We start from the raw sequence: 24,898 nt of genomic DNA, 5'->3' as shown, positions 1-24,898 counted from the left end.
TTGTTATATATGGTTGATAGAAATCGAAAGGTCATTAAGATATTATAAAATGGCTTGTGTAGTTTTTTTTAACGTAACTGTTTTTCTTCAGTTCTAAAATACTTTTATACACTCTATTGCACTTCAGTAAACTTGCGTTGTTGGCCTCTTCTTGTTTTCCAGCTTTGTTTGCTGTGTTGTTTATGGGGACTCCCTGTAACATTTAGCATGAGAGCTCTGTGCTGGGAGCCATCTCATAATCCGCCTAGTAGGACAAGCAGTGCAGAGCTGATGGGAAATCTTTATTCAATAAAGAGCCGCCAAGTGCCTGGGGATGTTTGCTTGTGTATTCCAAGATCCAGCTTTCCTTTGGCGTGTCCCAAGTCGCTGCATCGGCATGTGTCTGCTCAGATGAGAACGGCGTGATCCTATAATGTTCTGCCAGGGATGATTAGTCTACACCCAATGAGTGCAACTATATGGATGTCTGAATGGAGCAAGAGAGCTCCTATCATCACAAACCTATTAACTTCATCAGTTAGAACTATGGCGCAAGTGTGAATTAAAGTGGACCTGTCATGTTACTTCATACCTCCTCTGACAAAGGCATAATACTGCCACAGATAAGTCAGAGGTGTGTTTGGTCAACCATCATTGACCAGCTGACTTCACCTTCTCTGGGTTATAAGAGGAATAAAGTATGGTGGAAACTCCAGTGGATAAATTGAGTCTCGGGGACAGTATGTAGTAGTTCTTGTTCAAAGATTATTCCTAATGGCGCGTACACACGATCATTTTTCGGCATGAGAAAAACGTTGTTTTAATTTTTTTTTATTTAAAATGATCGTGTGTGGGCTTCAAATAATTTTTCGGCTTCTGAAATTTTTTTTTTCGAGCATGCTGCATTTTTTAACAGCGTTTTAAACTCTGTCGTTTTTCGGGTTGTAAAAAATGATCGTGTGTGGGCTAAAACAACGTTAAAAGCCTGTGCATGCTCAGAAGCAAGTTATGAGACGGGAGCGCTCGTTCTTGTAAAACTACCGTTCATAATGGAGTAAGCACATTCATCACGCTGTAACAGACAGAAAAGCGCGAATCGTCTTTTACTAACACGGAATCCGCTAAAGCAGCGCCAAGGGTGGCGTCATCCGCATGGAACTTCCCCTTTATAGTGCCGTCGTACGTGTTGTACGTCACCGCGCTTTGCTAGAGCATTTTTTAAAAATAATGGTGTGTGGGCAACGTCGTTTTAACCACTTAAGCCCCGGACCAATATGCTGCTAAATGCCCAAAGGCGTTTTTACAATTCGGCACTGCATCGCTTTAACAGACAATTGCGTGCTCGTGCGACGTGGCTCCCAAACAAAACTGGCGTCCTTTTTTCCCCACAAATAGAGCTTTCTTTTGGTGGTATTTAATCACCTCTGCGGTTTTTATTTTTTGCGCTATAAACAAAAATAGAGCGACAATTTTGAAAAAAATGCAATATTTTTTACTTTTTGCTGTAATAAATATCACCCAAAAACATATATAAACATTTTTTTTTTCCTCAGTTTAGGCCGATACGTATTCTTCTACCTATTTTTGGTAAAAAAAATTGCAATGAGCGTTTATCGGTTGGTTTGCGCAAAATTTATAGCGTTTACAAAATAGGGGATAGTTTTATTGCATTTTTATAAAAAAATATTTTTTTTACTACTATTGGCGGCGATCAGCGATTTTTTTTTCGTGACTGCGACATTATGGCGGACACTTCGGAAAATGTTGACACATTTTTGGGACCATTGTCATTTTCACAGCAAAAAATGCATTTAAATTGCATTGTTTATTGTGAAAATGACAGTTGCAGTTTGGGAGTTAACCACAGGGGGCGCTGTAGGAGTTAGGGTTCACCTAGTGTGTGTTTACAACTGTAGGGGGGGGTGGCTGTAGGACTGACGTCATCGATCGAGCCTATAAAAGGGATGACTCGATCGATGCAGCCGCCACAGTGAAGCACAGGGAAGCCGTGTTTACATACGGCTCTCCCCGTTCTTCAGCTCCGGGGACCGATCGCGACGGAGCGGCTATAAACGAATAGCCGCGCCGTCGTCCCGGATCGCTCCCCGCGGGAATCCGACCGCCGCATGTAGCAGGGGGGGGGGGGTCCCGATCGGACCCGCGGAAAGGCAAGGACGCCATTCTGTGGACGTACATATACATGCGGCGGTCGGGAAGTGGTTAATGAAGTTGTAAAAACGTTGATTTTTTTTCTACATCCCGAAAAACAACGTTTTTTTTTCATGCCGAAAAATTATCGCGTCGCAGCATAAGAAGTTCTTTAAAAAATGTTCTTAATATTTTGCATAAAATGGCATCCTCCAAACCCCCAATTTTGGAATGCAATCCCTCTGTCCCTCTTTCCTCCAATTGTGCCTCATTTTTGTCTGATGTATAGACCCCAAAAAATATTTACTGATTTAGCACCTAATTTCATTTTTAGCTCCTGCTGTAGCCAGAGGAGCAATGATGGATTTGTTTTGTCTGCTCAGGGTTGCAGTGATTAGGATTTTGATTGCTTCAACCTGCCTCTGGAAGAGGTTTCTAGAGTTTAGGGAGGGAGAATTTAAATGAATGGCTGGAATATTGTGCAGGTCCCAGCAATTCCTGGGAGATGTGCTCAGTTGGTGGCTGGGAGAAATTCAAAATAATGTGGCGCCCTGAGGACTTGGTCTCTTCTTCCCCTGAGGGGGTGGATCACTGAGCTGAGAACGGGGGCTGCTTACCTCTGGAGCCCCATGACTGGATGTTGAATTACTCTACAAGGGGGAAGCACCTATGGACTGATCCTTTACCAGGACTCTGCTCTTACACCAGAACTCTGTGTAAAGTCTCCTTTCTGTGCTGCACCTTAAAACTATTTCATGGTCCCCAGCCATGAGCCCTACTGAGCGGTATTTGTGCCAAGCTACTTCATGATCCTCAGCCGTGAACTTGACTAGCTATACCTGTTCTGCGCCCTATCTCGTGGTCCTCAGCTATGAGGGAACATACTGTTCTGTACATACATTCACTTAAAGGAGTTGTAAAGGAAAAAAACATTTTGCCTAAGAATTATTGTATGCAAGGTAGACAGACAGAATAGTGTAATTATTGTTAAACTAGTAAATACCTATTAAATTGCTTCATCTATATCACCTCCGGCGTTCTAATTTGTTCTCCCATTCACTTCCTGGTTTGCGGCGCTCGTTCATGTAAGAACTACATTTCCCAGTATGCATTGCGGCACGCCCAGTAATTCACACCTCCTTGAAGTCTCTAACACGTAGAGAGCGTCCTGCCGCACAGATGTAGTTCCCTGGAGGGGCGAGCACGTCACTGACCACCGCAGTAAAGCCTCTCATCACGGTGGTGAGTAACAATCAGACAAGCAGGAAGTGAACAGAACAGAGAAGAAAAAAGAGCAACTTCTGAGCAAAAACTAACAATGAGGAAGTGAAAAGAGGAATGTCTGCAGGTAAAGGATGCTTATTATGAAAACTTTTTTTTTTCCTTTACAACCCCTTTAAGGTGAATGTCCATGAATTCCTTTTTGTCAATCGTTCTCACACCACCCTAGATCCCATTCCCAGTTCTGTTGAGCAATAAAATACAGAAAACTACAAACCCCTGGATTGATCAGTGAGCCGGAGTGTATGAACTGTTGCTGTGTGTCTGGCTGCCTCTTCAGTGTATGGGAATGTATTAAACACAAAAATTTAATTTATTGCAGCTTACAAGTCTTTAGCTGTAGTGGTTGCATTAGTTTTTTTTTCTTTAGCTGGTGACTCCACAGAAGTCAGGAAAAGCGGCTGCATTATATGTATTTTATCTGGGTATTTAGGTGCTTGTCTGGAGTCCAGCATTAACAACTTTACTACTGTCGTACATTCGTAAATGGCGGAGTAGTGGATGTTTATTTGAAAAAGAATAGCCAAGATTTTTTACTTCCTGCTATAAAACATATTCAATATAATTTTTTTAAATAACCAAATTTCGGTCAATATGTATTCTGCTACATATTTTTGGTAAAAAATCCCAATAAGTGTATATTGATTGGATTGCGCAAAAGTTATAACGTCTACAAACTAGTGTATGTGTGTGTAATAAATATATATTTAATAGTGTGTGTGTGTGTGTGTACATACATACATACATACATACATACATACATACATACATACATACATACATGTGTATGGAATTTTTTTTTTAGTAATGATCAGTGACTTATAGCCGGACTGGGATATTGTGGCAGACAATCTGACTCCAACTTACACTTTTGACACTTTTTGGGAACCAGTGACACTAATACAGTGATCAGTATTAAAAACATGCACTTTCACTGTACTAATTACACTGGCTGGGAAGAGGTTAAACATCTAGGGTGATCAAAGGGTTAAATGTGTGCCTGCTTTGCAGGGAAACAATCTCCAGAACATCTCCACTGACAGGACAAAGTTCTGCATTGTGTACATAGGCAGAGCTCTGTCCAGTGTTTTCTCCTTGGTGATCAGCGGGTGCCGGTGGACATCCATTGGCCGACTCACCTGCTGATTATTATTATTATCACAGCAGAAGCAGTGTGCCCCCTACCAGGAAGTGCAGAATGTGTGTGTGTGTGTGTGTGTGTGTGTGTGTGTATATATAAATATAATGTAGCGCTACCCCCGCAGGAGCCGCTGGTTTGTTGTTGGGATCGGCATATTAAGTTACCTCAATGTTGTCTAGGGGTGTAGCTGATAATAAAGCAGTGAGCGAAGGAAAGTTTTCAAATGCTTTATTTCAGGTCCAACACAGCCAACATCAACATGGAGTAGGAAGGAAAGGTTGATGAAGCGATAGAGAACTTGCAGTATCAGGCCTGGATATGAATAGAGCAATCCTGCTCTCAGCAGCACGATAATAGTAGTCAGTGCGTCGCCACTCTAGCCAGAGTGGGTGAAGTGCCCCCGGACAGACTTCTGCCACAAGCCTGGCAGCCGAAGTGTCACTTTAGATTGCTGGGAGGAACAGGCCTCTGCCACAGACCCAGCTCTAGGGCCTCTGCCACAGGCCTAACACTTGAATGAGCTAAATGGACGAATTGAGCGAATCCTCCCAGTAGATTGAAAGTAGGTCACCGGATGACAGCAAGAGTACCTGTCCGCATTCCGGTCACCAGATCCCAGATGGTTCGTTCAAGCTCTGTTGGACAACCTGCCTCCGGGTTCTCCTCAAGCCGACCTCCCTAATCGAGCGGCACCCAGCCTGGGATCTTCTCAGTAAAGCGGGGGACCCAGTAAGTCACTGGGGCCCCTCTCAGCAATTTGGAGCTCGGCATAGCATGCGACCCCGGCCTGGAAGGCCATCGCCTGGGTCTGTTGGATGCGCGCACCCTAAAGGTGGATGCCGCACCTGGAACCCGCGGGAAGAACCAATAAAGATGGCATCTGCCACAGATATACCCCTCCCCAGCATGCCCCACAAGGGAAAAACTCCTCTAATTGGCTGCTGGGGAAAAGTAGCTCTGCCAGAACCCCTCTAGCACCACCTGTCGCCCAGGGGTGGAAACAACACCCCTGGAGCGCAGACTGACCTACAGGACAGTTCAGGAATGACAGCAGCCCACAATTTAGCAAATTGTGAATGGGAGTAAAATAACTCTCCCATTCCCCACTAACTTTAGCGTAGTGCCCATACTGAAAGTAAGGGGGCGCTACATATATATAGTGATTCTGCCGCCATGTAGCAGTAAATTTGCTATAGGGCTTTTGGCAATACAACAGAAACTAAGGTAAATTCGTTTTTTTTCTGGTCTTTTTTCCTTTAAATAGTAAATAAAAAAAGTATGTTAAATACTACTAAAAGAAAGTTATTTTGGTTTAAAAAAAAATGCATAAATTTAATTTTGGTACAGTGTTGCATGGAGAATTAATTGTCAGTCAACATATCACAGCATTAAAAACTGTGGTTAAATCGAAACTCAAATTTGCAATTATTCTTTTGGCTCTTTTCCCCAATTCTTAAAAAAAATACAAATAGCTGGAGTTAGTCCTCTGGTTTGTAAAATTGTTTGGTTTATCCAACAGCTCCCATGGCTTCACAATGCACAGCCTCATCACATGTTTAGAATGGAGAGCTGTATTTTGGAAGGTTTGAATGTCATCTGTTAGATGGGAGTGTAAAAGTAATGGGAAAATATTGTGACTCTGTTCTCTGCTTAGGATCACTTGATAAGGGGGTAGGAAAGGTTCACGGTAAGGCACTGGGGGTTAATTACCTCCACTGTACAGGAATTTCACATCGTTCCCAATCTAAGGCTCTTTTAGAAAGCCATTTGATCTGGCTTCTATATAGGTCATGTCAAGGCTGCCATAGAGAATAATAGACCATTTCCTTGCGCAAAATAGGCCCTGGGAATAGAGGCGGACTTGAGAAATGACAGAAAGGATCGACTGTGTTTTGCGTTCATAAAGAGGAGTTGTTTTTAGGATAAAGAGAGCCTTTATTTCAAAATTGTGTTTGCTCTTCAGTTTTGCACGAGGAGAGGCAGATGTTGAATCTGAACGGGACTGAAAGTGGAACCCCAGCTAAAACTCGTTTTGGATAGAGTGGGGAAGGGTTACAACCTTTGTGTAGGTTGGGTTTTTGGTGCCGTTTATGTTTTTATGTCCCTCTCTATTTGGCTCTGCAACAATTTTCTAGGACAGAGTGAGGGGAAATGTAAAAACAGGAGATGGAATCTTCCAGTGGATACACCATTCCTGGTGCTGTCATGGGTGGTTGTTTCCTTTGCTTTTTAGAGGATTCCTTTACGTTCCTTGTGTGTCTAAAGGTCTGGAAGGTGTGTGATGGTGCTGGAGAGTAGAGATTGATTCTAATAGTGTTTTGCCTTGCCAGAAATATTTTATGGTAACCGTAAGCACCCGGTTCTGGGCCTAGGCGGCTCAAATCACTCAACCATGAACAACATCCTGGGTTGCGTGGCTAGGAACACCTACCGTAGTATACACTTACATTCCTTTAAAAGAAAAAAAAATCTCCTGGAGAAGACTAGGGGAAATAAAGATAGGAGTAAGGAAATATTCTATAGTAGTAATTGTATAATGTAATTAGAGGTGCACCGAAATGGAAATTTCAGAAAAGAAACGAAACCGAAATAAAGTCAGGCCGAAACCAAAAATTACTTTTCTTTTTTTTTTTAAATAATTGTATGTTAAAACAGTACAGTCGGATTGCAAAAATGTATGGAGCATCCTATCACTGTCCCCCCAATTGCCGCCTCTTGTTTCTTTTTTATTACTTTATCACTTTTTTTTTTTTTTGTATAATTTTCTTATTTTTAATATTATTTTTCTTATTCTTTACTTTTTAATTACTTATTTTATTAATTTAATTATTATTTCTTATTTTTTTTTTTTTTACACTTAAAGGGGTTGTAAAGACAAAAATATTTTCCTCTTAAATTAAAGTCTGACAGTAGCTGATAAAGTAAAAAGTAATGTTTTGCATTATAACTAGTTTGATACCTGTTGAAATCGAGCCGTTTTATTCACCTCCAGCACTCCTGAATCATTATTCTCACTGACTTCCTGGTTTGCAGTGCGCATTCATTCTTGCTACATCACGGCCTAATGGGAACTACAGTTCCCATTAGGCTTAGCCTCCATGTCTGTGAGGAATAAGAGAGCATCTTCGCGCAGGGCTGTAGTCATAGGGGGGGGGGTGAGCACATTCTGCTTTCCACCAGGCAAAACGGCTCAGATGCTGGTGGAATGCAAGAAGAGGAGAGACAGGAAATGGCATTTTCAAACCTGGATTACTGTATTTTGGAGGTTAAAAGGAAAAACAAGGTAAGTGACATTTAAATGCTCTAGCTTACAGCAATCAATTGATCTAATTAAAAACGAACCTTTAGTGTTCCTTTAACTTTATTGCTATCACACAGGATAAAACATTTCCCTGTTACTATAGCAACTGGAGGTGACAGGTTCTCTTTATTGACCCTGTCAGCTCCAAAAACAGGAGTGCATTGGCGGCAGGGACAGGAGCCAGACTCGGCAGCCGGGGGGAGGAGGGGGGGGGGACAGAGTCTCGAAGATGGAGCCAGCTGAGGGAGGTATGTGGGGGGGGGGGGGGGGGGAGAGGGGAGGACGGATGGCTGCACAGTGCACACATGTTCTGCTAGAAAGGATAGCAACTCACCGCCCGTATGCTGAAACTGTCTCCGCTCTGCTCGCACACAGCCCGCCTCCTCCTAACCCCACGCTGTGATAGACGGAACACATCTCCGCATTAGACCCGCATTCTGTCTATCACAGCGTGGTTAGGAGCAGGCGGGGCTGTGTGCGAGCAGAGCGGAGACAATTTCAGTGCGTGTTTCACCGCTCTGGAATCCCGCGTTGCACCACTAGTCATTATTGGCAATTTTTAAGTTGTTTCGGCATTTCCCGAAAACGGCTATTTTCGGCCGCCGATATATCGGTGCATCCCTAAATTTAATGAATGTAATGGATTTTAAATTACTGTAGAAATTTTTGTATAAATTAATAAAAAGGAATTGAAAACAATATAGCCACCTTTTTTTTCAATAACTGTCATAAGCCTTCAATTCATAAAATCAAGTTTCTTGATCTGTTGGCAATCAACTTTTTGTGCAGCAGCAACCGCAGCCTCCCAGACACTGTTCAGAGAGGTGTACTGTTTTTCTTCACTATAAATCTCCCTTCTCAATAGGGCTTGGTTCAGGTAAGGAAAGGGGGTCATGTCATTATTCTTGCATCTTTAAGGCCTTTACTGGCTATCCACTTTGATGCATGCGATGGAGCATGGTCCTGCATATATATCATGGTCCTCTTCAAATATGCAGACTTTTTCCTGTACCACTGCTTGAAGAAAATGTCTTCTAAAAACTGGCATTAGGCTTGAGAGTTGATTTTGAGTCCATCTTCAACCTGAAATGGTCCAACTGGCTCATCTTTAATAATACCAGTCCATACCAGTACCCCACTTCCAACTTACTGATCCAGCCATAGGTCCATCCATCTGGTCCATCAAGAGTCACTCTTATCCCATCAGTCCGTAAAACCTTTAAAGAATCTGACTTCAGATATTTCTTGGGCCCATCTTGATATTTCTACGAATGTATCTTGGAATATGACCGCACTGAAGGATAATGGGTTTCTGGTAGCATAACCTTTTTGATTCTTCTCAAATCTTTGGCAGTTTATTTGCTTATTTTTTTTCAACGCGTTCCTTGCGACCCATTTGACTATTTGTAACAAAATGTTTGATTCTGTGATCACACCCCAATTTTAGCAATTTCACGAGTGCTGCAAGTCAGTTAATCTTTTTTTTGCCCATTTTGCCTGAGGAAAAGAAGCTGCGTAATAATTATGCACACCTTGCTATAGGACATTGATTTCCTTAGGCCGCACCCTCCCTCATTACACAAATACACATCATCTGATATGCTTAAATACAATCATTTTCAAGCTTGGAGTTGGACAATATGTATAAAAATTATGATTTGGTCAAAATTCTCACTTGCCTAAAACAACTTGTATATCTAGGCAAGTCTTCAATCGTAAAATCAAAGCTGCGTATTCCTTCATAAATGAGTAGGTGCAGATGACTGAATGCCGGTCAAGGCTAGCCCAGGAATTGGGGGTGGACCCTATTGCCAAGGGGAGTCCAGTGGACAAGTAAAAAGATCAGCATACAATGATAGACCTGGCAGTAATTGTGTCTAAGGCCCCGTACACATGGTCGTTCCAAACCGATGAGAATGGTCCGACGGACCGCTTTCATCGGTTCACCGCTGAAGTGGCCTGATGGTCTGATATGCGTACACACCATCGTTCCAAAAACCGATCGGGTCAGAACGCGGTGACGTCAAACACACGACGTGCTGAATAAAACGAAGTTCAATGCTTCCAATGCGTAAACTTGATTCTAAGCATGCGCGGGTTTTGAACCGATGCTTTTCTGTACTAACCATCGGTTTGGACCAATCGGGAGCGGTCCATCGGTTCGGTTTTGAAGCAGGTTTTAAAATTTTGGACCGAAGGAAAAAAGACCGATAGCCTATACACACGGTCGGTTTGGACCAATTAAACTGAACCTCGGTCCATTCTCATCGCTTTTGTCCGACCGTGTGTACGGGGCCTAAGAATGGTGGAAGGCAGACCTTCATGACTCCAGCATAGTCCGTTTCCTCCAAGCCGTACGAACTGAGCAATCACGAGCCGGTCATCCGCTGACAGTTCCCCTGCTGATCAAAACCACCCCATGTGAAAGGGGTTTAAGACCCCTTTCACTCTGGGGCCACCCATGCGTTCGTGGTAAAGCGTTGCTTGTTTTAACGATTCGGGTGTCCCCGTTGCGGCATGGATGCATCGATTTTGGGGTGACGTCATCCCGACTTTCCCCGCCCCTTCCAGGAGATTTCTCTGAGTGTACAGCTGTCAATCCCTTGGTGCTGAGCGCATGCAGCCTCGGCTTTAGGGGGTTATACCGGGATGATGCCTGCAGCTGCAGGCATCAGCCTGGTACCGTTTTTTAGAGCGGGCGGTCTACTTTCCAATGATAATAACCGATGCAGCTAAAATCCGCTCGGCTGTTATCCCAGAGGAGCGGGAGGGGACATCCCCCCCCCCCCCTTCCGCCGCTCTTACCGGGCCTCCCGTACCACCGGGAGACCCGATCCGCATCTTCTGGCGTGTAGACACAGACTGGCACGAAGACGGAAACGACTTCATTCCAGCCTCCTGTATACAGTGCTGCCAAACTGCCCCAAAGATGCTGCTTGCAGGACTTTTTCAAATGTCCCACTTCGCACCGCCCAAGTGTGAAAGCACTTGGGCGGCATGGGAGGCCATTTTCAGGCGCTATATAAACTGCCTCATTGCGAAAGGGGTCTTAAGCCTCGTACGCACGACCAGTTTTCCCGGCAGGAAAACTGTCAGGAGAGCCTTTGGACGGGGATCCCGGCCGTGTGTATGTTCCCTAGCAGTTTTCCTGACCGGAAAACTGCTGGAAAAAAATAGAGAACCTGCTCTCTATTTTCCCGTCGGGATTCCCGGCAGAGTGTTTCCTGCCGAGAAAAACGGTCGTCTGTATGCTAACCTGAAGGGAAAATAAACCGCGCATACTCGATAACAATTCGACGCATGCGCGGTAGCATAGAACATAATTTAGCAGGCTCATCACCGCGTTCTTGCCTTTTTGAAAGAACGGCGGGTCTTTTGTGTGGCCGTGTGTATACATGGCTTTTCAAGGCAAACTTGGCAGGAATTCTGTCGGTTTTCAAACAGACGAGATTCCTGGCCGTGTGTACAGGGCTTTACTGTTGTATTTCATCTTGATTGCATCACAGTGGTAGCATCCTGCAAACTGCAGTAACTAGTGTGCTATGTCAGTGCTCAGCTAATGTGTCACGCCAATAAATGTCTGGCTGGTGTCATAACTGATCACATGTGCAGCATCATGGCTACTGCAGATGAACCTGAGGTTAAGATGGCAGCTTCCTTTGCTGTAAAAGGAGAGGAGGGTTTAGTTCCGTGTTACCCCCCTATCCACTACAAATTCTAAATTCAAAAACACATTGAAAATACTTGTCAGTGCTTGCCAAGACAAGTCAATGCACAAAGTAAACGCATGGTGATACATGACCAAGCCCCTATCCAACGGTATTAAGGGGAAAAAAAAACTGGCTTCTACTCGCATGCATAGACCTAAATGGATCCAAAAACTGTTTTTGTGTTTTACATCTGAAGCATTTGCTTTTCATCCAATCAATGGTGTGACATTCTGTGAATTTGGAAAATACAAAGATCTCGCACTTCTTTAGCGGGTTACATCACTATTTGTGGCCATTTTCCACGGACACATTCCTGGCAGACACGGATCATAGCTCAGGAACTGGAATATGCGAACACTCAACTGTTAGAACAGAGTCCTAGACAGTGCTGGCCCAAGACATTGTGCTGCCTGGGACCAAGAATGAAATGCTGCCCCTCTCCCCCCCCCCCCAAAAAAAACAAATCACGCCATGGCGTGTACATGTATAAAGAGGACCTGTCATGGCTCTATTCATGTGATAAAGACAAAATTGCTTAAGGAAAGCAACCAATGGTGGGACTTTATAGGCAACACAGACAGGAATAGTAAAAAATATATAATTTTATTACAAAGTAGTTACATAAAACAACATAAAAAAAAAAAACCATACAAGATGTTAGGTATGTATGTTGCCTATAAATGTCCCCTGTGCGTCTACGCGTTTCGCCATGAGGCTTCTTCAGGACAGACAAGAGAGGAAAATAGTCAAAGTAATCCGAGCCACATAGGCATAGGTATAGATATATCCTGTACACAGGCTGTCTCCCGGGGGGCAAACGCTGCTATCCAATCTGCCATAATGAGTAATAACATTGTACCGGGGACACACACGGGGACGGGGTGGTATTAGGATCATAAGAATTTGTGGGTAGAGTAGGAGGGAGCGGCAATGCAGAGGGCTGTAGAGGCGGAGTTCCGATCGGAGCCGAGAGCTAGGGGGAACAGATTCCGACGGGCAACCATTCTCGGCACAACAGGTTCCTCAGAGGGAGCGGCGCCTGCCTTTCTCAATCGCAGACTGCTCCCCTCCGGCTGTGAGTGTCATCACAGGCAGAAGAGTGGGCTGTCTTGCGGGCGGCAGAATGCTGCCCCCCTAAAAGTGCTGCCCGGTCCCATCATAGGGCCGGCCCTGGTCCTAGAGCTCTGATCCTTCCTGTCTACAACAGGTTCTCATTTCACACCAATGTGATCGCTGATCATCTGAAATAACACCGGATCCTAGATTCGGTATTCTGTGTAAAGTATGCTTGGAATAACGGAACTCACACAGTCCATTTCTGGAGTTTAAGGAGAAGTGGTGACACCCAGGGTGTGAAGGTGTCATCATCTGTGTACTTCACCTGGATATTAGACCTGTCCAGGGAGCACATTAGAGATCTTACCGCTCCAATCTGTGATTTAATCCAATGAATAAAAGTCTCGATGGTTATGGTGAACAGATGTCCCCACCCTGTCATTGTTGCAATGTCAGACCCAATGGAAACTAGAGATGCGCAGAAAATTGTGTTTTCTACATTTTGCCGCTAGAGAAAAAGGTGACGAAAATGCAAGAGAATTTGCTGCGATTTTACAGAGATTTTGCCTCAATTTTACTGTGCTTATGGTGTTTTTTATAGGTCATGTGACTCAAACCGCATAAAACGTAACACAGGTCCATTATTGATGCGTTCTTGCTGCGTTCTTCAATGCATTTCAAAGGGGAGATGTGTTTTTGTTGCTTTTTTTTTCTGACCAAAAATGCAGTAAGTATGATTTTTAACACCACAAGGGAAGCGCAACAGACCAGTGTGAAGAAATACAAAGGATGCATTTTTCTTGAGCTTTTCTTGCGCTAAAGGTGCCAATAATGGCTGACAAATTCATATTAAATTCACAATATTAAATAAGTCGAATATAATAACATTTTATGTTTAAAAATAAATACATATATTTTTCATTTTCGGCTTCGGCCAAGTGCATCCTGAATTTTCGCTTTTGGCATCAAAATTTCCATTTAGTGCACCTCTAGAAACGCAAGCGGTCTCCCATCTCCTGCGTTTGGACAGCAGTACCCTTTTTCTTTTTTTTACTGCTATGCAAACTTGGAAACCTTGAGACCGTCGGGTGTTGTCAGGGAGCAGCCATCTCTCATCAGTGACTGTTGTTCTAACTGCTTTAACTTGTTGAGTTGACATCTGAACTGCAGCAATGGCTTTCCTGCTCTTTTGCAAAGCACCATTGAAAGTATACAACAGGGGTCTCCAAACTTTATAAACAGGGGGGCCAGGCTGTGGCCATTGGGATTACAAAATGTCCCAGCATCAGTGGAAGTAAACAATCCCCCATCATTGGTGTCATTGAGAGGAAGTGTGCCCCTTTTATTGGTGTCATTGGGAGGAAGTGTGCCCCTTTTATTGGTGTCATTGGGAGGAAGTGTGCCCCTTTTATTGGTGTCATTGGGAGGAAGTGTGCCCCTTTTATTGGTGTCATTGGGAGGAAGTGTGCCCCTTTTAATTGGTGTCATTGGGAGGAAGTGTGCCCCTTTTATTGGTGTCATTGGGAGGAAGTGTGCCACTTTTATTGGTGTCATTGGGAGGAAGTGTGCCCCTTTTATTGGTGTCATTGGGAGGAAGTGTGCCCCTTTTATTGGTGTCATTGGGAGGAAGTGTGCCCCTTTTATTGGTGTCATTGGGAGGAAGTGTGCCCCGTTATTGGTGTCCCCCTTCATTGGTGTCATTGAGAGGAAGTGTGCCCCTTTTTAATTGGTGTCATTGGTAGGAAGTGTGCCCCTTTTTAATTGGTGTCATTGGGAGGAAGTGTGCCCTTTTTCTTGGTGTCATTGGGAGGAAGTGTACCCTTTTTCTTGGTGTCATTGGGAGGAAGTGTACCCTTTTTATTGGTGTCATTGGGAGGAAGTGTGCCCCGTCATTGGTGTCCCCCTTCATTGGTGTCATTGTGAGGAAGTGTGCCCCCTTTTATTTGGTGTCATTGAGAGGAAGTGTGCCCCTTTTTAATTGGTGTCATTGGTAGGACGTGTGCCCCTTTTAAATTGGTGTCATTGGGAGGAAGTGTGCCCCTTCATTGGTGTCCATTGAAAGGAAGTGTGCCCCAAGGGCCAGATAAGAGCAAGCAAAGGGCCACAGTTTGGAGACCACCGAAATACAGAATATTGCCTTGGAAGTGGGAGTAGTAGTGTTCAGAATGTTTGTGGCTCTCACTGACTGTGAAATCTGATCATCTCCTTTTTTGTTTTTATCTTTATCAGTTACCTGGCTGAGCAGTGCTGGAATGGCGGATTCATCTACCTGATCATGTTGCGCCGCATCAAACGCAAAGCTCCTCTTCCACCTTCCAATGGCGGCCGCAGCAGCTCTTGTGAACCCAAAGCAACCAGTTCTACCTCACAGCCCAGCACCAGGGCGGCACAGAGCGGGAAGAGGACTCGGAAGTTTGGCGTCATCTCCAGGACGGTGGGCAAAGACAGCAAGGAGAATAAGGGGGAGAAGGGCTCTGCTCATGAGAGCCGCCAGTGCTCGCCCATGGAGGTGGACGGAGGGCACACTAGTGATGAGGCTTCTGGAGAGGACGGTCGCTTGGGACAAGATTCACACAGCAGTTATGATGAGGAGAGGTGCGAATATCATGTGTCAAAGGCTGCAAGGACTGCGGCTAAATCGGTGGACTCCTCCGTGCAGGTAAACTGTTATTTTATCGTATTGTGATACTAAAATGGGACGCATTGCGATAGGATGAAAACGTGGGACAGCAAGAGCACAAAATGTTCATAGATCTCTAGGCTGAACTGTTTACTCCTTCCTCTTCCTGTGGTCCTTTAACTGGGTCTTAGGCTCCATTCACACCTGAACGCGGCGTATTGTACCGCAATTTGCCACGACAAAACACAGCGTTTTTTACCACAGTTTTCGCTGGAGGGGTGATTTACACAGTCGGCTATGGCCGAACGCCGAAGCCGCCTGAAAAAAAGGGTCAGGGACTTGTTTTGAGCTTCAGGCGTACAGCGTTTCGGCGTTCGGCGTGGAGATGTAAACCATCTCCATAGCCGACAATGTTAAATCGCCCCTCCAGCGTATTTCAGGCTGAAATAGCGTTGGGCGTCAAAACGCCTAGGTGTGAATGGAGCCTTGAAGCAGAATGAAACCCTCCTATCATTTTCAGCCAATGAAGCTGCCATCTTGTCCTCTGATCTTCCACTGCCATGTGATGAGTTAGACCCCTTTCACACTGGGGCGTTTTTCGGGCGTTTTTAGGCGCTTTGGCGTTTAAAAAAAGCCTGTAAAGCGCCTGAAAGAAGCCTCATCTGCAATCCCAATGTGAAAGCCCAAGTGCTTTCAGAGGCCTTTCACACTGCCAGCGCCCGAAAAACGCTGGTAAAGCGCTGCTAAGACCCCTTTCACACTGAGGCGCTTTTCAGGCGCTTTGGCGTTAAAAAAAGCTTCCTCAATGGGAAGGGGGCTTTAGGAGCGGTGTATTAACCGCTCCTAAAGCGCTGCAAAGAAGCTGCATGCAGGACTTTTTTGACGCCCTGCCAGCTCAGCGCCTCAGTGTGAAAGCACTCAGGCTTTCACATTGGGATTGCAGATGCAGCTTCTTTCAGGCGCTTTTTTTTAACGCTAAGACCATTTTCACACTGGGGTGTTTTTCAGGCGCTTTAGTGTGAAAGCACTCGAGCTTTCACATTGGGATTGCAGATGCAGCTGCTTTCAGGCGTTTTACAGGCGCTTTTTTTAACGCTAAAGCACTTGAAAAATGCCCCAGTGTGAAAGGGCCCTTATGATACCAGCCATTTGATGACTTGACAGTTTGGTTGACAACACAACCAATGTGACCGTTCTATTCTGGGCACGTGCTGGGAATGTAACGGTTTTAAACTGTTAAGTTAACCACTTCAGCCCCGGAAGATTTGGCTGCTGAATGACCAGGCCATTTTTTGAGAATTTGGCACTGCGTCGCTTTAACTGACAATTGCGCGGTTGTGTGACGCTGTACCCAGACAAAATTAATGGCCTTTTTTCCCCACAAATGGAGCTTTCTTTTGGTGGTATTTGATCACCTCTGCGGTTTTTATTTTGTTGTTTTTATTTTTTTCTGTTTACTCTTTTTGTAAATAAGTACGTTTTCTTTTTCAATTATGGGCACAGATGAGGTGGCACTGATGGGCACTGATAGGCGGCGCTGGTAGGCGGCACTGATGGGTACATATGGTTGGCACTGATGGGTACATATGGTTGGCACTGATGGGTACATATGGGTGGCACTGATGGGCACATATGGGTGGCACAGATGGGCACATATGGGTGGCACAGATGGGCACTGATAGTTGGGCACTGGGCATGGATGGGCACAGAGGTGGCACTGATTGAAAAACACAATATTTACTTTTTGCTATAATATCCCCATTTTTTTTAAAAAAGGTTTACTTTTTCTCAGTTTAGGCCGATATGTATTCTACATATTTTTGGTAATAAAAATCGCAATAAGCGTATATTGATTGGTTTGCGCAAAAGTTATAACGTCTGCAAAATAGGGGATAGTTTTATGACCTTTTTATTATTATTATTTTTACTAGTAATGGCTGCGAACTGCGATTTTTATCAGGACTGCAATATCATATCGGACACTGTTGACACATTTTTGGGACTATTGGCATTTATACAGCGATCAGTGCTATAAAAATGCACTGATTCCATCAATGGTGTGATGATTAGTTGCACAGGCATAAGGGAGGTAAGTATCCAATTCTATTTTTATAGGGAATTCAATGGAAATGTTAGTTTGGTGATTAAAGTTGATCTTGTAACTTTAAACAGCGCATTAAATAATTAATGACCCTCAAGCAGGATTACAGCAGTCCACCTAAATATTTAGCCTAAAGTATCAGCACTTGAATAATGTGTCCCAGAATCTCTGACACGTCTGCATATTAATGATGTGTATATACAGGAGGCCTGCAGCCAAGCGGCTCTCTCACATAGCGGCCTATGTACTGTATATCCAGGGAAAACAGGAACGGAGCCACAGGGTTACTTTCCAAAAAAAACGCAATGGACTGCATGTGGTGTGACCTGGCCCTCTCTGTACTGGGTTCCGATGAGTTTCATTTACAATTAATGGCCCAGATTCAGGTAGCAATTGCGTCTGCATAGTTACACAGCGCAATTGCTTACTTGCGCGGGCGTTACGAATGCTCCTGATTCAGGAACCTCGTTACGCCGACTGCAGCCTAAGAAATTACTGGCATAAGGCTCCTTATGCCGTCATATCTTAGGCTGCATTCTTACGCAGGCCGCTAGGTGGCGTTCCCGTTGTGGTCAGCGTATAGTATGCAAATTGCATACTAACGCCGATTCACAACCCTACGCGAGCCCTGCGTACGCAGTTTACGTCGTTTGCGTACGTCGGTTTTTGCGTAAGGCTGCCCCTGCTATTAGCAGGGGCAGCCAATGCTACGTATACCCGTCGTTCCCGCGTCGCGAATTTAAAATTTAACGTAGTTTGCGTAAGTGAATCGTGAATGGCGCTGGACGCCATTCACGTTCACTTTGAAGCAAATGACGTCCTTGCGACGTCATTTGCCGCAATGCACGTCGGGAAAGTTTCCCCGACGGAGCATGCGCACTACGTTCGGCGCGGGAACGCGCCTAATTGAAATGATCCACGCCCCCTACGGGATCATTTAAATTACGCGCCCTTACGCCGGACATTTTTGAGGAGCGCCCACGCAAATTACGTGGCTACTGCTTCGTGAATGAAGCGTAGCGCAAATAATTTGCGGGGGCGCAGGGCAAAAACGGGACGCTGCGCCTCCGTAAGAAGTGCGCAGCGGTACCTGAATCTGCCCCATTGTCTGCTTATGCCGCATACACACGATCGGAAGTTTCCGACAAGAAAACCGTGGATTTTCTTCTGATGGAATGTTGGCTCAAACTTGTGTTGTCTACACACGGTCACATAAATTTTGTCGGAAATTCCAACATGTATGACGATCCGAGATCAATGAAGTTCAATGGGCAGTTGGGCTCTTCTGCTTGATTTTGAGCATGCATGTTTTTTGCATGCAGACGAGCGTATTTTCCGATATAGACACTTTTTTTGGTCGGAAAAATAGAGAACCAGCTCTCAATCTTTTGTTGGCGGAAATTACGACAGAAAAAGTCAGATGGAGCCTACACACGGTCGGAATTTCCGATCGGGTGTACGCAGCATTATTGTGATTTATTTACCGTATTTATCGGCGTATACCGCGCACTTTTTTGCCCTGAAAATCAGGGCAAAATCGTGGGTGCGCGGTATACGCCGATACCCGCTTTCCCGCGCCGAGTTTGAATACTGCGCCGACATATACCGAGCGCAGTACACTCGGGTGTAGTCGGCCAGTCTCGGCTCCTTCCGCGCTCACGTCCTGGACGTACAGGACGTCAGCGCGAGAGTTGCCGAGCCTGCCCGACAATACACAAGTGTACTGCGCTCTGTATATGTCGGCGCAGTATTCAAACTCGCCGCAGGAAACGAGCGGGGAGGACGCGAGGACGCCGCAGACGGACCCCGGACCCGACGAAGAGGACACCCGAAGCCGCAGACGGACGCCGGACCCGACGAGGCCGCTGCGCAAGACACCAAAACTGTAAGTACAAAAAAAAATTTCCACAGGATTCGGGCAACTTTAGGGGTGCGCGGTATACGCGGGAGCGCGTTATACCGCGATAAATACGTTTTTTAACCAAAAATATGTAGAAGAATACATATTGGCCTCAACAATTTTTATTTTATTGTTTTAATATTTATTATAGCAAAAAGCACAATTTATATATATTTTTTTAAATTGTCTTTTTGTTTATCGCGCAAAAAAATAAAATCCGCAGTAGTGATCAAATACCACCAAAAAAGCTCTATTTATGGGGGAAAAAAAGAACGACAATTTTGTTTGGGTACAGCGTCCCACGACCACGCAACTGTCAGTTAAAGCGAAGCAGTGCCGTATCGCAAAAAATGACCTGGTCATTAAGTGGGCAAATCCTTCCGGGGCTGAAGTGGTTACGCTGGCGAGGCTTTTTATAAAGCCTGGTACAAAGTAATAAAAGAATAATAAAGCTTGGTTCCGCGGCTGTCACTCACTTCCAGGCTTTAATTACAAATGCATGGAATTCCTCCATCCTCTTGTTAGTGGACTCCGCAGATTGATACTTTCCTTTGTTTGAAGTGCTTTAGACTTTTCCTGGAATGCAGATCACAGAAAGGACCGTGTGTTATGAGGGCATCGCCGTCACCATACTCCAAATTCCTGAAGGGCTCGGCGAGTCAATAATCCATTCAGCGTCTGGCTTTACTGTACGCTCGTGTGTGGTACGCCGTTTACACAATGACAGCTCATCAGTAAGGAGACGCAGCCTAAGCCAAGAATCATCGTCAGCCTGACTTCTACAAATGTCACATTTGTCAAGAAGATATTCGTGGCGTGGTGACGTGACGGAGGCCAGATCTTGGTTTTACTTAAGACCTCAATACTGATATTTTTGGAGCAGAATTTGCAGAAGGATTCGGCCATGTTTTGTAAACTGATGACTGCTGACTGTGATTTCTATGGCAGTGCTAAGCACCTCCGGGCTGCCAATGTTTTCTTTTTTTTTTTTTATTAATTTTCAAACATGAATACTGACCAAAACCAAAAAGTTGTACTGGCTCCTCTCCTGTACTGAAATCACTTCCTCTGATTTTACTGCACACTGTGAGCGTCTCGTAGTGTGCATAAGAAGCTGCAGCAAGTCAGATGGAGCCCGTCTCATTTCCTGGCTAAACGAAGTCCAGCCCCATCTAGCCCAGGGGGCCTTTTTTCTAAGATCAAGTGTAGTATCTGTTCTTATCAGTTGCCAGGAGGTGGCGCTGTGCTAACCGTCCCTAGTATACGGCGAGGTGGAAAGGGATGGCGGTGGCATATGCAAAACCTGCTGGTGTGGAGGTGAAAGCCTTCTGATGAGGATGGAGAACCATTGGGTCGAGGCAGAGGGGCGGGGGGTTTTCTGGCTGGTGTTGGCGATGCTCCTATCAGCGTCCGGTGGAGAAGCCGGCGAGCCCGGCCTGAGTGAGCCATGCAAATCTGCTGGATTGACGGGGGTCTGAAAGGGTTAGTACCGGTGGAGGCCGCTGGGTAATCGGTGGCTCTCCCTGAGAAAACCCTGAAGGGCTCTCATTCTGGTAGGAGAGGAGTACCGCACTGATCCGGTCGGGGGGTCAGATGGGAACCGAAAAGCCTATGGTGAATGTGCCCCTGGAGTGGATGGGGGGCAAAGGACACTACTATGTGGGTGGTGAGGCTGAGGGGCACAGGACACAGTAAGGGGAGGCGTGTAAAGGGGGGCAGAGGACACTGCTAGGAGGGGCTTGGTCAGTGGCCAGGACACTACAGTAGGAGGAGTGAAGATGTAAAGGGGGGCATACGACACTACCGTGGGGAGGGGGGTGATGTGATGCAAAGGGGGGCAGAGGACACTACCGTGACACACTGGGATTGATTTACTGAAAGCAAATAGACTGTGCACTTTGCAAGTGCAGTTGCTCCATAGCTTAGTAAATGAGCAGCTGCTGACTTCCATCATCCAATCGCGTGCAAGCAAAAATGCTGTTTTTTCATTTTCCTTGTATGTGATTGGGTATTCTTCGCAAAGTAAAGCTTTACCTCATTTACTAAGCTTTGGCACAACTGCCCTTAACCCCCCTGGCGGTATCCCCGAGAGTGACTCGGGGTGGATTTTTTCTGCTATAATCGGTATCCCCGAGTCACGCTCGGGGTAGATATGCAGAGCCTGCAGCGTGCGCTGGCTTACCTTGTCCTGGATCCAGTGATGCCACCGCGCTGTGTGAGCGAGCGGGACGTCGCTCGATTCACACAGCGTCGTCCTGTGCCGCCGATCTCCGTTCCCTGCGACGTTACGACGTACGGGGGCAGAGATCGGCGCCAAATTCAAAAAGGTAAACAAACACCTTACATACAGTATACTGTAATCTTATAGATTACAGTACTGTATGTAAAAAATACACCCCCCTTGTCCCTAGTGGTCTGCCCAGTGTCCTACATGTTCTTTTATATCATAAAAACCTTTTTTTCTCCCTGCAAACTGTAGATTGTCCATAGCAACCAAAAGTGTCCCTTTATGTCAAAAATGGTTTTAGATCAGCTAGAAAACAGCGATAATAAATTATAATCACTTGCAGAATTGTGCGATAGCGATTTGTGGGGAAATTCGTCATAAAAAAATAAATAATGACAGCGACAATTTTGCAACTGAGAACATTTCAGTGATTTTGATTTGATTACATTATTGAATAATTTTTATTATAATTACATTATTATTTGTTATAATTATTTATAATTATTTATTATATTATAATTTATAATTTTGTTTTTAAAAAAATGTCATACCCTGGATGCCTACTAGACTCTTGTTTGGTCAGATTTAAGTGAGTTATTCCTAAGAATTACAGGCCTACAGTATAAAACGCCAAATTTCCTTGCAAATAATTGTACCGCTTTTGGTACGTAATTCCAGACAGAATCATACCGCCAGGGAGGTTAAAAAGTGCACAGTGTTTTTGCCTTTTGTAAATCAACCCCGTTGTGTTCTTCATGCCGTCTTTTTTTATTGGCTTGATATTTTTTTTTTTTTAAAAGGACATCTCTTGCTGCTGAAAAATTGTTTGCGAGACTAGTTTTAAGCAGCTGAAACTTGAGTTTGACCCAAGCATGACTCCTACGCTTAATCAGAAAAACACATCTGTTGTGATATAAATAAAGTTCAATCATTTTTAAAGTGTCTCTAGTCAATATTTTTAAGTTTTTGAATACCGTCCGGAAAGGTTAGAATCCGTGTCCCCATTGGTGAGATTCCTCATCACAAAGTGAAACGGGCGTCTCCATTGGAGGATCTTTATTTTTCCTAAAGGACCGTTGTCGCTGGAATAGGCGGTGAAGATTCCGATGGGGACATCGCTTTTGGGTCGAATTGATTTTGAATGGATTTACACTTTTATTTCCATCTATGTCTTCAGGACAGGAAATAAAGGGAAATCTCAATGGGACACAAAGGAAAAATAACTGTGATGCCGCGTACACACGACCGTTTTTCGGGTTCTAAAAAATTACGTTTGTTTTAAATGTCATTAAAAACGATCGTGTGTGGGCTCCAGAGCATTTTTCACAATGTAAAAAATGGGCAATAAAAATTTCGAACATGCTCTAATTTTTCACGTTGTTTTTAACGTTGTCGTTTTTTACGTCGTAGAAAATGGTCGTGTGTGGGCTTTAACGACGTGAAAAAAACGTGCATGGTCAGAAGTAACGAGACGGCATCGCTCGTTCTGGTAAAACTGACGTTCGTAATGGAGATGGCACATTCATCACACTGTAACAGACTGAAAAGCGTGAATCGTCTTTAAACACAAAATCAGCTAAGGCAGCCCCAAAGGGTGGCGCCATCCGCATGGAACTTCCCCTTTATAGTGCTGTTGTACGTCACCGCACTTTGCTAGGGCATTTTTTTTTCACCATCGTGTAGGCAAGGCCGTTTTAATGATCGGGTTGAAAAAAACTTTGATTCTTCTAGACCCTTAAAAACGTCATTTTTTTAGAACCCGAAAACGGTCATGTGTACGCGGCATTAGGGGCTTTAACCATTCCGTACTCCACTTGAAACCTTTGTGGACACTAAGGATGAGCTCTGGCGGGTTCGCATGCTACGCGTGCAGAGCCCGCCAGGAAGTGTGCACGGCGCTGCGCTAATCACAGCCAGGGAGACATTGTCCCGATGCTCGGCTGCAGAGATCGGGAAATGTCTCCCTGGCTGTGATTAGCGCAGCGCCGTGCACACTTCCTGGCGGGCTCTGCACGTGTAGCATGCGAACACGCCAGAGCTCATCCTTAGTGGACACCTGTTTAAGAAATAAGGGGTGCAGGTGTCACTGAGACAGGAAGGTACAGACCGCAATTAAAAAATATATATTCTTTAATTTTTTATTATATATAATTTGTTGTCCCATTGTGTTCGTTTTAGAAGAGTTTCGAATTGCATCCTGTTACTGAAGGCAATAGATGCCAATAAAAACTGACTTTGCTTGCCACATACTCGTTCCTAGTCCCAGGAAATTTTGAGTCCACAGAGAGCCAGGCAGCTAGCAACCTCAATATTACTCTCCGCAATGGAGATCATAATAAAAGCACTAATTAAAAGATGATAATGACTGTTTCTTTCAGTGTGACGGATGCTGTATCTGGAAGATGCATATGCAAAAGGGAGCAGATGGGCTCGGGATTCAGATTACTGGAGGCCGAGGTTCGAAAAGGTCTCCTCATGGAATTGTTGTTGCCCACGTGGAAGAAGGAGGCTCAGCAGACAGGTATTTAAATATTTCACTCTGATATTTAACCACTTCCATACCAGGCACTTGCGCACATTCCTGCCCAAGCCAATTTTCAGCTTTTAGCGCTGTACCCAAACAATTTTTTATCATTTTGTTCCCACAAATAGAGCTTTCCTTTGGTGGTATTTGACCACCTCTGCGATTTTTATTTTTTGCGCAACAACTAAAAATGTTTTTTTATTTTTTTCTGTTAATTTTTTTGTAAATAAGTACGTTTTCTTTTTCAATTATGGGCACCGATGAGGTGGCACTGATGGGCACAGATAGGCGGCGCTGGTATGTGGCACTCATGGGCACTCATAGATGGCACTGATGGGTACATATGGGTGGCACTGATGGGTACATATGGGTGGCACTGATGGACACTGAGGGGTGGCACGTGTTTACTATTTTGCCAATCAGTGCCCATGTTGCCAGTCAGTGCCCATTTGGGGGCACTGATTGGCATCTATTGTGCCTATTTTTTTACATGTGGATGGCCATGGGGGATGTACCTGGCCATCCACATGTTGCCTTCTTCCCTGGTGGTCCTGGCGGCTTCCCTGGTCGTCTAGTGTGGGCATCCGAGGGGGGGCTGCGCTGATAAACAATCAGCGCAAACCCCCCCATCAGGAGATCCGCCGATCGGCTCTCCTCACGTCTATCAGACAACGATCAACGGCTCTTCCTGTTTACATATTGATCAGCCGTGATTGGACACGGCTGATCACGTGGTAAAGAGCCTTCCGCCGGAGGCTCTTTACCGAGATCAGAGATGCAGGGTGTCAGACTGACACCCAGCATCACCGATCCCCACGGGCGCACGCCGGCATGTTATCCTGCTGGACGTCAATAGACGTCCAGTCAGGATTACACAACCACTTTCCGAACGTCAATTGTCTATTGACCG

The 24,898-nt window shown here is 44.9% G+C and overlaps 1 protein-coding gene across 2 annotated transcripts in view; it reads left to right on the top strand.

The window, feature by feature from the left end:
- The window catches only part of PDZD2 (PDZ domain containing 2), a 416,595-nt gene that overhangs the window by 187,916 nt on the left and 203,781 nt on the right, over positions 1–24,898 (top strand). For both annotated transcript variants that reach the window (XM_040337921.1, XM_040337929.1), the window contains exons 2-3: positions 14,846–15,275; positions 23,843–23,985. In XM_040337921.1, the coding sequence (XP_040193855.1) occupies positions 14,846–15,275; positions 23,843–23,985 (573 nt within the window). The remainder of the gene's footprint in view (positions 1–14,845; positions 15,276–23,842; positions 23,986–24,898) is intronic.

Source organism: Rana temporaria, chromosome 1, assembly GCF_905171775.1.
Source record: "Rana temporaria chromosome 1, aRanTem1.1, whole genome shotgun sequence".
NCBI lineage: Eukaryota > Metazoa > Chordata > Amphibia > Anura > Ranidae > Rana > Rana temporaria.
The sequence above is the reverse complement of the archived record's forward strand: the minus strand, read 5'-3'. Positions and strand labels throughout refer to the sequence as shown.